Consider the following 14,621-nt stretch of genomic DNA (forward strand, 5'->3'; position numbering starts at 1 on the left):
TTTATTTATTCCCTTTTGTTGCCCTTATTGTTTTATTATTATAGTTATTATTGTTGTTGTTATTGATGTTGTCGTTGTTGGATAGGACAGAGAGAAATGGAGAGAGGAGGGGAAGACAGAGAGGGGGAAAGAAAGGCAGACACCTGCAGACCTGCTTCATCACTTGTGAAGCGACTCCCCTGCAGGTGGGGAGTCAGGGTTCGAACCAGGATCCTTAGGCCGGTCCTTCTGCTTTGTACCACATGCACTTAACCCGCTGTGCTACAGCCTGACTCCCAAAGAGAATCTTTATATATTTTATTGCTATATTGAGCTCTCCTTATGATTTATTGTTTATTTATGGATCTTATATAACTAATTAGAACATGAAAGTAAGTTCTATTAATTGTGCTTTTGGTTCAGACTTTGTTATATTTCCTTTTGGCATATTATTAAGTAAATGTCAACATGTATGTATATATTTACTGACAAAATAGTCACATTAAATTTTTTCTTTGTTTTTCAGAAGTGATGAATGAACGATCTCAATTTCACATTTTTTGGGGGGCTCCAATTGGTCCACTGAAAATGACAGTATCACAAGAACGGGATTCTTTAACATCTGCTGCTGATCCCTGGAAAAAATTTTGTCTCTTATACAATCAACATTCTTCACACATGAAGGGCGGCAAATGCAAGCATAGAAATCTTGACGACTATCAGATCCCAGAGACTGTTGGCCCTGAAGACCTTCTTAGTCACCATTTTCCAACAAACTCTAATAATAGATCAGTTCATGTGAAGGATGACTTTATAAACTGTCCTTCTGAAACACAGAGTATAAAATGCCAGGAGATTCACCCATCTGAGATGAATGATACAACTAATTCTGATGTGCAAATGTGTGAATTTAAGTGCAGAGTTCAACATTCAGTGGAAGAAGAAAAGTGTCAAACTCTTATCAGTAGAAATGAAAAGATCACACATGAACAGCATAAAAATACATCAAATACCTGTGATAAAAACCTTCAGAATAATTCCCTTCTGTTGGATCATAAATGTGCAGTTGCGTTGGATTTGGGGTATGATACTGAACAGACTAACACAAGGTCAAGAGCTGGTGAAACAAAGTGTGTACCAGCAGAACATCATGAAATACAAAAGTTCTTTTCCTCTAACACAGTAGCCAAGTCAAAATCTGCAGGTACAGTTAGGAAAATCTCGGATCTTAAAATATCCACAGATACCGAATTTCTCAGTATAATGACCTCCAGCCAGGTGGCATTTTTAGCTCAAAGGGAGTATACATGTCAGGATTCTATAAATAAAGACACTATGAACTTGGAGACTGAGCCAAAGAAAAGTCATGGGGAAGTAAGAATAACTAAAGACCATTTTCAGCCTAGTGATAACTTCACAGGAGGATGTGAAGATGGACAAAATGAAGCACATTCCCTTGAACTTTTTAGTCCTATTTATCCTGAAACAGAAGATAACCACATTCACATAAACTCTGAAAAAGGTCTTGAAAAAAATATAAGCTCTGAAGAGCAATTGCCACCAAATGAGACATATATTAAATTGTGTAACTCAGGGCTATTGTGTTCCCAATTAAATACCTTCCATCAAAGTTCTGTTAAAAGAAGTCACACCTCTGAAGGTCAATCAGGCCACTCTAAAATCCTTCACGTATCTAAAAAAATTAAGTTGGTTTCTAATGCAAGAGAAGTAAACCAGAAGAAGGTGTCTAAGTTTAAGGGTATTACAAAAACATCATTAATAAAAGACTGTGATTCAAAAAGTCAGAAGTATAATTGTTTAGTCATGGTGTTATCTCCATGTCATGTGAAAGAAGTAAGCATAAAATCTGGGCCAAATGCTGGCTCTAAGGTGCCACTAGCAACAATTGTAGTAACTGACCAATCCAAAATTCAGAAAAAAGTTGTTCTGTGGAGAACTGCAGCATTTTGGGCGCTCACAGTGTTTCTTGGAGACATACTACTACTCACAGGTGAGGTCATCATGGTATTATGGTAGTTTACTTTATAATGTTGTGGCCTCCTCCCCTACCTCCCCCCCTCACCTCTTTGAGCCTTTTGAGGACTAGTTTCTTCTCATCTTTTGCCTCTCTGGGCTCTGTCTTGATTGATATCCATAACAGATTTCTTTCCGAATCACCAGAATCCTTTGTGTTGGTGTTTCTGGACCTTTGTTCTATCTTTCTTAGTTTTGTCCCTCCTTTTCACTCATTTCCCTTAGGAAACTTCTAGTTACTCCTCTTGTTCATTCAGATCATATCATCAGGCTGTGTCTCTTATCTTTGATTTTGTTTATATATGACTTATCTTAAACCTTCTTCCATAATTATAATAGCATTCATATGATGGAAGGACTGTGTTCCCAATATTTACTTTATAAATATCCCTAATGTTTATCCCCTAAACTGCTGCCTCCTTCTCTTTCTCTTCTTTAATTCTGATAATGCTCAGCTCTGACTCATAGTGGTGCTAGGGATCAAACCAGGGACTTAGAAACCTCAGGCATGAAAGTTTTTGTATAACCATTCTGCTGTCTCCCCAGTCCTGTTTGTTAGTCTTATTAACTTGTTTTATGTGAACTTATGTTGCAGAGTTGAAATCTATTTTTTTAGAAGCAGAATTAAAAAAAATATTTATTTATTTTCCCTTTTTGTTGACCTTGTTTTTTATTCTTGTTGTTGTAGTTATTATTGTTGTTCTTATTGATGTCGTCATTGTTGGATAGGACAGAGAGAAATGGAGAAAAGAGAGGAAGACAGAGAGGGGGAGAGAAAGATAGACACCTGCAGACCTGCTTCACCACCTGTGAAGTGACTCCCCTGCAGGTGGGGAGGTGGGGGCTTGAGCCGGGCTTTGCGCCACGTGCACTTAACCCGGTGTGCTATCACCGGACTCCTGAAATTTAATTTTTTTTTCATTATTAGTGATTTAACATCGGTTTACAAAATTAGAAGATTTCAGACATGTAGTTTCACACCTACAAGTTTACATGCAATTCACCACATTCACCACCAAAGTCCTTGTGCTCCCCACCCCTTACTCCTTCTCTCTGATAACTACTATAGTTTTTATAAAGTCTTAGAGAAAGACTATACTTTCAGGAATCATTTCTATAGTTTTTTAAAGTCTTTGAGACAGTTTGGTCCTTTTTTCTTTGCAAACAAGTTAATTTCTTTTATCTATATTTTTATGTTTTAATTATTTAATGGGATAGAGATAGAGAAGTTGAGAGGGAAGGGGAGATAGAGAGGGAGAGACAGAGAGATACCTGCAGCACTGCTTCACCACTTTGAAGCTTTCCCCCTGCAGGTGGAGACCAGGGGCTTAAACCCAGCTTCCTGTGCACTGTAACATGTCCACTCAACCAGGTGTGTCATTGCCTGATCCCTAGTTATCTGTATTCTATGTATTAATGAAATCATTTGGTAATTAACTGTCTTTCATCTCTTTACGTAGGAAATTTGTTCTGTGAGTGTTGACAAAACAAGCTTCCCAAACTATAAAGAGAGAATGTGGACCATGGTCATTTTACCAAAACCATTATTGTCACAGTGTAAAGGCCTTTTCTTAGCAGATGAAAACTCAACAATACTATCTATATTGTTCCCAGTTTTTAAAAAAAAAATCATTTATTAATGAGAGAGAGAATACCACAGCACCACTCTGGCATATACAGTGCCAGGAATTGAACTCGGAACCTATTCAAATAGTCTAGCCACTGTGCCACACCTCCGTAGTGTTTTGTATGGTGACTATTACAGTTTCTTTATTTCCTTTTTTTTTTTTTTAATTGGAGCACAGATTAGCTTTGGCTTATGGTAGTGTGGGGGACTGAACCTGGGACTTTGGAGCCTCAGGCATGAGAGTTTATTTGCATAACCATTATGCTATCTACCCCCCATTCTCATTTCCCTCTTATAGGATGTTTAGATTATATGTTCATGAGTACTTTTACAAATCATGAGGGAGTCTTTTTACTATGAGTGAGTTCCTGGGTCCAAGCATCTCCCCTCTTCCCTTCCATTTTGGGAGCACCATGTGTGGTGGAACAGTACTGCTGTATTTCTCCTTTCATTCCTTGCTGTTTCTTTCCTTCTATGGGAGGAGAAAAGGTCACTGGGATTGGTAGAATAATGCAGATATGAAGCCCCAATGAAACTTCGGTGGGGAAAAAAAAAAATCAGCTATTCTTGTTTGTTTTGTATTATTCCCTTCAGAAAAAAAAAGTATGCAGTTTGCCAGTTCTAAATAAGTTTCTTCTGTCTGTGTGAAACAGATGGAAAGTGTTTGAATTTGATGAAAATGAGACCAAGAAGAAGTTAAGCTTAATGGCATGTCTAAATAAATTTTTTCCACTAAAGTATTAAAGAAGTTAAAAGTATTTGTTAAATTAAAGTATTAAATATTTTCCATTGTCTTAATTAAGTACTGAACTCAAGTTTATGTAGAAATTCATGAGTAAAATTCCACTTTGATAGTATCCAGTTGTACATTATTGTCTCTCTAAGTTGAACACTTATATATACCCCCAAACTGAAGAATTCCCACCTAACTGTGGGAAGTTCGATGCTTAATGAACAATCAGCTGAGGAGGGAAGGGAGTAGGCGAGGGGAATAGGAAGCAGGGGTGGGACTATCAGTTCCATTCCACCCTATCACCCGTAATTAAGATCCCAATGATCAAATACAGGTTTTATAGTCTAGTTGTTTTTTTAAGCCATTGAGGTTTTTATTTATTTATTCCCTTTTGTTGCCCTTTTTTTAAATTGTTGTAGTCATTATTGTTGTTATTTATGTCGTCGTTGTTGGATAAAACAGAGAAAAATGGAGAGAGGAGGGGAAGACAGAGAGGGGTAGAGAAAGATAGGCACCAGCAGACCTGCTTCACTGCCTGTGAAGCGACTCCCCTGCAGGTGGGGAGCCAGGGGCTCTAACAGGGATCCTTCTGCCAGTCCTAGTGCTTTGCGCCACGTGCACTTAACCTTCTGCGCTACTGCCAGACTCCCAAAGCCATTGAGCTTTTTATATTGGTTTATTTATTTTCCCTTTTGTTGCCCTTGTTTTTTATTGTTGTTGTAGTTATTATTGTTGTTATTGATGTCGTTGTTGTTGGATAGGACAGAGAGAAATGGAGAGAGGAGGGTAAGATAGAGGGGGGAGAGAAAGACACCTGCAGACCTGCTTCACTGCCTGTGAAGCGACTTCCCCAGGTGGGAAGCCGGGGGCTTGAACCGGGATCCTCATTCAGGTCCTTGTGCTTTGCCACGTGCGATTAACCCACTGCGCTACCGCCCAACTCCCGTTTATTGTTGTTATTGCTGTCATCATTGTTGGACAGGACAGAGAGAAATCGAGAGAGGACGGGAAGACAGAGAGAAGGCGAGAAAGATAGACATCTGCAGACCTGCTTCACGCTTGTGAAATGACTTCCCTGCAGGTGGGGAGCCGGGGGCACGAACCGGAATCCTTAGGCTGGTACATTGCGCCAATTGTACATTGCCACTTGCGTTTAACTCACTGCTACCGCCTGACTTCCGCCCTTGCTGTTTTTATCGTTGTTGTGGTTATTATTGTTTTTATTGATGTCGTTGTTGCTGGATAGGACAGAGAGAAATGGAGAGAGGAGGAGAAGACGGTGTGTGTGTGTGTGTGTGTGTGTGTGTGTGTGTGTGTGTGTGTGTGTGAAAGACACCTGTAGACCGCCTGTGAAGCAACCCTCCTGTAGGTGGGGAGCTGGGGGCTCGAACCCAATGCGCTACCACCCAGCGCCCTATCTGCTTTTCTTTTATGCACTACTGCTTTGGAACCAACAACTTTTCTTCGTAACTCTTAATAGTTTCTTCTAATTTGTCATAAATATATACTATAACATTTTCCTGCAGTAAATAAGAGCAATTAAAATGACTCCGTCCAAATAGTGAGCTTCCATAATAATATCATTTGAATATGCAGGTGCAATTTTGTTATTTTACCTGAACATAGATATAACTATTTTTTTTTAATTTTTTAAAATCTTTATTGATTTTGAATAGAGACAGAAATTGTGAGAGAAGGGGGAATATTGCAGAAGAGAGACAGAGACACCTGCAGCCCTGATTCACCACTTGTGAAGCTTTCCCCCTGCAGGTGCGAGATATAACTATTGATAGGTTCCGTCTTCAGGTTCGCTAATTTATAATTTTGTGCCTCTTAGCACAAAATGCCTCTCTGAAGTTCAGTTGCTTGGCATTGATCACATGCATACTATTTTGCTAAGATTAATAGGTTAATTACAGTATGAAAAGTTGATTACATCATCAGAACTTTTTTCTTTTCATTTCTAGATGTTACTGTTCATGAAGATCATTGGGTTGGTGAGACAAAACTGCAGTCAACATTTACCAGTCAGTTATTAAATCTTGGGAGTTGTTCGTCTGTCCAGCCTGAAGAATGTAAGATGTGTTTTGAATATAAGCATCTCAAGTTTTTTTTATTGTTATTTACTTATTGAATAGAGACAGCCGGAAATTCAAAGGGAAGGGGGAGATAAAGAGGAAGAGAAACAGACAGACACCTGCAGCCCTGCTTCACCACTCATGAAACTTTCCCCTTGCAGGTGGGGACCAGGGGCTTGAACCTGGGTCCTTGCACATTGTAGCATGTGCAGTCAACCCCATGCACCACCACCCGGCCCCAAGAATCTTAAGTTTTTAAGGGATATACAAATACTAGGAAAAAAACAGAGCTAAAATGGTTTTAAAAATACCTTCTTAATAGGTCAGCTGGAGAGTGTTCATTTATTTTCTTTGAGAACAACTATAGACTATAAAAATGAACATGCACATTTCAGATCATATTTATTTCATGAAATATTTGGGGATTATTATTCATTGGGTATTTTGTTTTTTTAATGTTTTTCTTTATTTTTTTAAATTTTATTTATTTATTTTCCCTTTTGTTGACTTTGTTGTCTTTTTATTGTTGTTGTAGTTATCATTGTTGTTGTTATTGATGTCATTGTTGTTAGATAGGACAGAGAGCAATGGAGAGAAGAGGGGAAGACAGAGAGGGGGAGAGAAAGATAGACACCTGCAGACCTGCTTCACCGCCTGTGAAGTGACTTCCCTGCAGGTGAGGAGCTGGGGGCTCGAACCGGGATCCTTACTTGGGTCCTTGTGCTTTGCTCCACATGCGCTTAACCCACTGCGCTACCGCCCAACTCCTGGGGTATTTTGTTTTACTTTTTTTTTTTTTTTTTAGGAGAAAGTATAGTTATGGTGTTTCTTACCTATTAAGGAAGTCATAGGCTATTTTTCCATAAAAATTGGACTTAAGTCATCAGACATAGAATTTAGTATTCCACGTGATTCTTTAACCCCCCAAATTTTTTCTGTGGAACTCTTGTGCCTCTGGTGAAGAACCCTTAAGGTGGGACTGGGAGATAGCTCACCCAGTAGAGGGCACATTTTCATGTATGAGGATCTCTAGGTGTGAGCCACTTGGGTGCACTGTGGGAAAGTTTCATGAACTGAAGAGCAGTGGTGGGGTGTCTCTCCTTTCTCTGATTCCCTCTTCCTCTTTGTCTCTCAAGCTCTATCTGTAAAAAGTAAGGAAAAAAAAAACAAACCCTTGAGGTAAGAAAAAGAGAATGGGATTACAGATATTTGTTTGAATACTTGTCTTCTAGTGCCAGTAAAAATTACCTTCCTGGGGGCTGGGCAGTAGCACAGCAGGTTAAGCACACAAAGTGCAAAGCAAAAGGACCTGCTCAAGGATCCCGGTTCAAACCCTCATTCCCCACCTGCAGGGGGTGAAGTGTCACTTTTCAAGCAGTGAAGCAGGTCTGCAGGTGTCTGTCTTTCTCTCCTCCTCTCTCTCTTCTTCTCCTCTCAATTTTTCTCTGTCCTATCCAGCAACAACAATAGCAGCAACAACAATGGGGATAAAAAAGATGGCCTCCAGGAGCAGTGGATAACCCTGGAGGCAAAACAAAACCAAAAAACAAACAAAAGACACCTTCCTTCTCTGAGATCCACTTCTCCTCTTTAAAATAAAAGAAACTGTTGAGTGAAGGAACCAGTAGCTATATTTCTCTCTAGGAAATGGAAAACAAATTAAGACCGCGTAAACTAATAGTTAGAATTTTCAGTCAGCAGAATGTGAATTCTGTGTCTTTAAGCAAGTTGCTTAACCCCACTTACACTCCTGTCTCTTCATCTATAAAATGAAAACAGAATGCATGTTGCTTGTAGGGTTGTTATGAAGATTAAGTGAGAGAATGTACATAAGATTAATACATAGTAACAATAATGTGATAAGTAACATTATATCTGAAAGAGTATTTAACAGTGTCATATAAAAATAGATAACTATCTGTCCACATTTATACATAGTTGCCCCCCTTTTAAAAATTTCTTTATTGGGGAATTAATGTTTTACATTCGACAGTAAATACAATAGTTTGTACATGCATAACATTTCCCAGTTTTCCATATAACAGTTCCTTAAGGTTGTAGAAATGGATCATCCATCATCTCTACAACTATCTGTCCACATTTATACATAGCTGCCCCCCGCCCTTTTCTCTCTTCCCCTCCAGGCTACTCATAACATCATAGCTGCCTCCGTATGTCCTTCTCTTCCTTCTCTCTCTGGGTGCTGATGGAGTTGGAGTTCAGAGCCCTCTTATCTTAATCCTATCACTTCTCCCCTGCTGTGAGTATGGATCAAGGTTATTTTGGGGGAACAGAAGGTAGGAGTTCTGACTTCTGTAATGGTTTCTCTGCTGAGCATGAGTGTTGACAGGTTGATCCATACTCCCAGCCTGTTTCTATCTCTTCTTAGTGGGTCAGAGCTCTGGAGATGCTAGGGTCCAGGACACAACGGTGAGGTCATCTGCCCAGAGAATTCAGAGTGGAGTCATGGTAGCATCTGTAGCCTGATGTCTGGAGATGACATGACCTAAGTTGAGATAGAATGATTAATGAACAGAAACCAAAAAGTGTATTAGAAGAGATGAGATTAGGTATTTTAAGGTAGAAGAAAGCTAGGGAAACCATTTTAGGCATGTTCCTGGGGGCACACAACCATGATAGTTTTGCTTGAGTTTGGTAGCTAGTCTGAGGTTGGATAAGAATATTGTCTAAGAGAATGGTATCAGAGTAGAGAAAAGGGCTAGAAAGTTGGATTAGGGCAGCGAGTACCTCCTGTTCTTGAAAAATTTTTTTTTTTTTGTGGCTATATTTACCTCCACTCACCTGCTCCAGGGCCTATATATATATATATATATATATATATATATATATATATCTCACTGTAGGCTATACTCATTTCAGGACCAGTCTTTTTCAAGTGGCAGGGCAGGATACCCCCAGGCTCCCTTTGGAGACTGGGGCTATCCATACCGTCATTGCTTTATGATGAGGAAGAGGTCCTGGGAGGGCCCACAAGATTCTGTTCCTTATGGAAGCAACCAGTGGTAGTAGAGAGAGAGAGACCTTTTAGGGTTCTAGGCTCATCATGTGTATGGGAATCCAAGGATTCTCTAACTAGGCCCCAGATGATGAGGTGTGTGATATTGACCAAACGGGCCATTATTAAGTGGGCCAGTTTCTTGCTCTTATCCAACTTTTGTAGTCCTCCCTTTATCTGATGATCTTAGATTTTTCTCTCAGTTGTTTAGGCATTGAGTATCATTTGTTGAGCCCAACCAGAGTTAGGTTTTTGGTATCTGTCTTCTTTAGCTTTCTGCAAGGCTGCCCAGCTAATTTGGTCTAAGTCAAATCAATTACAGAATTTATGATGCCTTCTTTAGGCACTTCAACCATTATTGAGCACTTTGACTTTGAGTTATATAATTTCCCCTCATTTATGGATATCTGTACATCTGTTTCCAGTGTCCTAAACCCTAGCCTAATCTGGTATCTGTTACTTAGCTAAATGACGTGCCATTTAAAGTGGATGTAAGTGTCCCATGTGTTAGGAAAGGTCTCACCAAATTTGAAGAGTTTCGAAGTTGACTTCTCAGACTTGGTATCTCTGTTTACAGTCCATAGTAGGATTTTAATAGTAGTATAATGTGGGGTGGCAGCACCAGTAGCGATTTGGTTGAAGGCGACAGAGGTGGTATAGCAGTAAGGAATCATAGAGAAGGAATATCAAGAAGTATGGGCATATCCTATAAGTACCAGGACTAGGAGAAATCAGAGTCTTAAAGAGAGTTAAGGAGTTTCTTATAGTCTTAGAAAGAGTTAAAATATCAATAATTAATTATTATTATAACCAGGTTAGTTGGGGGGTTTGTTTTCTATGGTAATCCAATGGTTAGTACCTATATTAATATACTTGACTTCACTATGCTTTGAACCCTTTCAGTGGTATCTGAACCTCTTTGTATTTTAGATACTTACAAGGCCAAAAGGTCTTGATCTGTCTGGCTTAAAGCTGTAGTTGATTTGGGTGTTTACAGATAATATATATATATATATATATATATATATATATATATATATATATACACACACATATATGTATATATATATTTTATTATGGTAGTGTGGGGGATTGAATCTTGGACTTTGGAGCCTCAGGCGTGAGTGTCTCTTTGCATAACCATTATGCTTGCTATCTACCCTCACCCCAGAGCTACATTTTCAGATACATTTTTAGAGCTCCATAAACAATCTAACCCCCTTCTTCTTCTTCTAGCGTTTGCCCTTCTTCCGTAGCCAGTCAACAGCGTCAGGTTGAGCCTGATGTAAAGTTTCGAGACCTCCTTTGAATCTGGAGAGGTGGCAGTCGTTGACTATGTGGGTCATAGTCTGACTGTAGCCGCAGGGGCAGTTCGGGTCGTCTCTGGCTCCCCAGCGATGGAACATAGCGGTGCACCGGCCATGGCCTGTTCGATAGCGATTGAGGAGGGCCCAATCATAACGTGCTAGGTCAAAGCCGGGTTGACGCTTGCAGGGGTCTGTGATGAGGTGTTTGTTCTTTACCTCAGCTGACTGCCAACTCTATTTCCAAGAGTCTGGAACAGACAAGTTCAGTGTAGGCATAGGGGACCAGATTGGGTGACGAGACGTCAAGCGTTGGACAGGGTGGGCGAAGATATCCGCGTATATTGGCAGGTCCGGTCGAGCGTAGACGTGGGAAATGAACTTAGATGATGCCGCATCCCGACGAATATCCGGTGGGGCGATGTTGCTAAGAACTGGCAGCCATGGAACCGGGGTGGAACGGATGGTTCCAGAAATTATCTAACCCCCTTATGAGTTTGATCATCTTGCAAATCTAAGATATTAAATGTTTAAGCAAAAGCTAATATTTGTGCTTAGGGTTATGGTCTAGGCAGTTAGGGAACTTGAAATATTAAATCTATCACCTCCCCCACACACATGTCATTATTACTAGTGCTAGGACTAAATAGTGATAGGACCAAAATGTCATATCTTTCCCGCCACTGAAAGTCTGTGCCCTCCCCCATCCCCCCTAGGTAACCACTATAGTTTTCCAATTTAAATATGGGTGTGTGGTGAAATTGAGGGTTGAAAATAAATGATTGAAAGTATATATATATATATATATATATATATATATATATATATGTTGTGTTGTGTCTAGTTGTTTATTTTAAGTATGTGTGTTCAGTTCTCTAAATTCACATATGAGTGAGACTATCCTGTAGTTTTTCTTTACCTCTTTGCTTATTTCACTAAGCCTAATGTTCTCGAGTTCCATCCATTTTATCCCAAAGGATGTAAAATCACCTTTTTCTTATTGCTGAGTAGTACTTCATTTAGTATATGTCCCATAGCTTTTTTAAAAATGATTTTTATTACTGTTGATTCAATTTTGCTTTAAACACTGTAATATTTAAACACTGTATTATAATTTCTTTCTTTTTTTGAATCCTTTTTTTTTAATTATAAAAAGGAAACATTGACTAAACCATAGGATAAGAGGGGTACAACTTCACACAATTCCCACCATCAGAACTCTGTATCCCATCCCCTCCCCTGATAGCTTTCCTGTTCTTTAACCCTCTGGGAGTATGGACTCAGGGTCATTGTGGGTTGCAGAAGGTGGAAGGTCTGGCTTCTGTCATTGCTTCCCTGCTGAACATGGGCTTTGACAGGTCGAGCCATACTCCCAGCCTGCCTCTCTCTTTCCTTAGTAGGGTGGGGTTTTGGGGAATCGGAACTTCAGGACACATCGATGGGGTTGTCTGTCCAGGGAAGTCTGGTTGTTATCATGTTAGCATCTGGAACCTGGTAGATGAAAAGAGAGTTAATATATAAAGCCAAACAAGTTGTAGACTAATCATGAACCTAAAGGCTGGAATAGTGCAGATGAAGAGTGTGTGTGTGTGTGTGTGTGGGGGGGGGTTTCTTCATTTTGTAGATAGCTAGTAGGCATATTTTAGTTATATTCCAAAGGGCCTGTGGCTTTACTAGTTTTATCCAGTTTTGGTTGTTTCCAAAATTTTTGCTATTGTGGATAATGTGGCTATGAACATGGGGGGGTTACATATATCCCTTCGAATTAGTGATGTTATCTCTTTTGGATAAATGCCTATGAGTGGAATTTCTAGGTTATAAAGTATTTCCATCTGTATGGACCTTTTTATGGAGTCTGCAGTTTCACAGAGAGTAGCTTCATTCTTTCTAAACCTTTCCTATCCCTAGAAAGGTAACTTTTTTTTTTATTGGATAGACACAGCCAGAAATTGAGAGGGAAGGGGGTTATATAGAGGGAGAGAGGGAGAGACACCTGCAGCTGTGCTTCAACACTTGTGAAGCTGCTTTCCCCCCTTCAGGTAGGGACCAGAGACTCGAGCCAGGGTCCTTGCACACTGTAATATGTGCACTCAACCAGGTGTGCCACCATCTGACCCCTACCTATCCCTCATCTTTGAATTGAAAGAGTGCACTAATTGTATCTTCTAGATTGGAAATTCTTTCTTCTGCATGTGTGAGTCTATTTCCTAAGCCTGAGTTTGAACAGCACTAAAGGTAAATTTTTCTTTCATGCTTCCTAAATGCTTAGTGAACTCTGCTTGAAGTTCTTCTTTCAAGCTTTCTGTACTGAGTTCCTCTTTTGTGTGTCTTAATTCCAGTGTAATGTGCTCTTTCAGTTCTTGCTAAGTTCTTGTAGAGTTCTCATAAGCTTGCTATAGTCTGTCTCTAATAGACTCTCAGCATCTGGAATTTCTTGGATTTTATCTGATTTGCTTCTCTTTATTTGTTATGGCATATTTAGCTGTTTGCCTCTGTTTCTGCATGTATGGTGTTGGTTATTGTTGGCCAGCAGGTGGTGCTGTTGTGGTCTCTGGGATTCTTGTTTGTATAAATGGGGTGGTGGGTGAGGGAGGGATGTTTTGGGCTATCTTGTGGGCTAATTTTTGTGTCCGTCTTAAACTTAGACTGAGAAAAAAAAAAAAAAAACCCTGAGTCAAAGACTGACTAAATTGAGGAGGTGGGAAGGGGTTGAGAGAGACCCAGTGTACTCTGGGAGGAAGAATTTAGTTGGCTTTGAGTGTAGTGCACAGACACTTATGGGGAGTTAAGAAACTACTCAATGGAGTTGGGCGGTAGCACAGCGGGCTAAGTGCAGGTGGCGCAAAGCGCAAGGACTGGCATAAGGATCCTGGTTCAAGCCCCTGGCTCCCCACCTTCAGGGGAGTCACTTCACAAGTGGTGAAGCAGGTCTGCAGGTGTCTATCTTTCTCGCCCCCTCTCTCTGTTTTCTCCTCCTCTCTCCATTTCTCTCTGTCCTATCCAACAACGATGACATCAATTACAACAATAAAACAAGGGCAACAAAAGGGAATAAATAAATATTTTTTAAAAAAGAAACTACTCAACATGACATATTTCCCAAATAAAGTGATTTAAAATTTTTTAAAAGGTTTTATTTATTTATGAGAAAGATAGGATGAGAGAGAAAGAACTAGACTTCATTCTGGCACAAATGTTGCCGGGAATTGAACTCGGGATCTCATGCTTGAGAGTCCAAAGTTTTATCACTGCGCCACCTCTCGGACCACTATAAAATGATTTTTGAAAAGCTAAATAAATAAATAAATAAATAAAATAAAAATAAAGTCCCCCAAAAAATTACAAAAGAAGAAGTAAAGCTGTTGCTAGCTCTAGAAAATATGATCTTACCTCTCTAACAAATAGCATGCCAGCTGGTAGAAATAATAAGAAAACCTGGGCTGGCAAAATAGTTCACTTGGATAGTGTGCTGCTTTCCCATGTAAGTGACCCAGGTTTGAGCCCAGTCCTTACATTGAAGGCACCTTTGGTGATATGGTCTCTTTCACTCTACCTCTGTCTTTGTTTCTATTACACACACACACACACACACACACACACACTAAAGAAAAAAAATGAAGAAAGAAAAGGAAAGGATAATAAGAAATTTTAGTAAGGTGATTGGGTATAAGGTTACTTCATAAAAGTTGAGCAGTGAAGCAGAACTATAGGCGTCTCTCCTTCTCTAACTCTCCTCCTTTCAAATTTTTCTCTATCTTATCGATAAAATAAAGGTAGAGCAGGGGGAACAAAAATGGCTGGGAGCAGTGGATTAGTTGTGTATGCTCCGAGCCCCAGCTTGGTAGATTGG

General features: G+C 39.7%; 1 protein-coding gene across 3 annotated transcripts in view; it reads left to right on the forward strand.

The window, feature by feature from the left end:
• The window catches only part of SHLD2 (shieldin complex subunit 2), a 195,647-nt gene that overhangs the window by 95,620 nt on the left and 85,406 nt on the right, over positions 1–14,621 (forward strand). For all 3 annotated transcript variants that reach the window (XM_060190981.1, XM_060190995.1, XM_060190989.1), the window contains 2 exons: positions 506–1,990; positions 6,341–6,448. In XM_060190981.1, the coding sequence (XP_060046964.1) occupies positions 506–1,990; positions 6,341–6,448 (1,593 nt within the window). The remainder of the gene's footprint in view (positions 1–505; positions 1,991–6,340; positions 6,449–14,621) is intronic.

The sequence above is a fragment of the Erinaceus europaeus genome, chromosome 1 (assembly GCF_950295315.1).
Source record: "Erinaceus europaeus chromosome 1, mEriEur2.1, whole genome shotgun sequence".
Lineage (NCBI taxonomy): Eukaryota > Metazoa > Chordata > Mammalia > Eulipotyphla > Erinaceidae > Erinaceus > Erinaceus europaeus.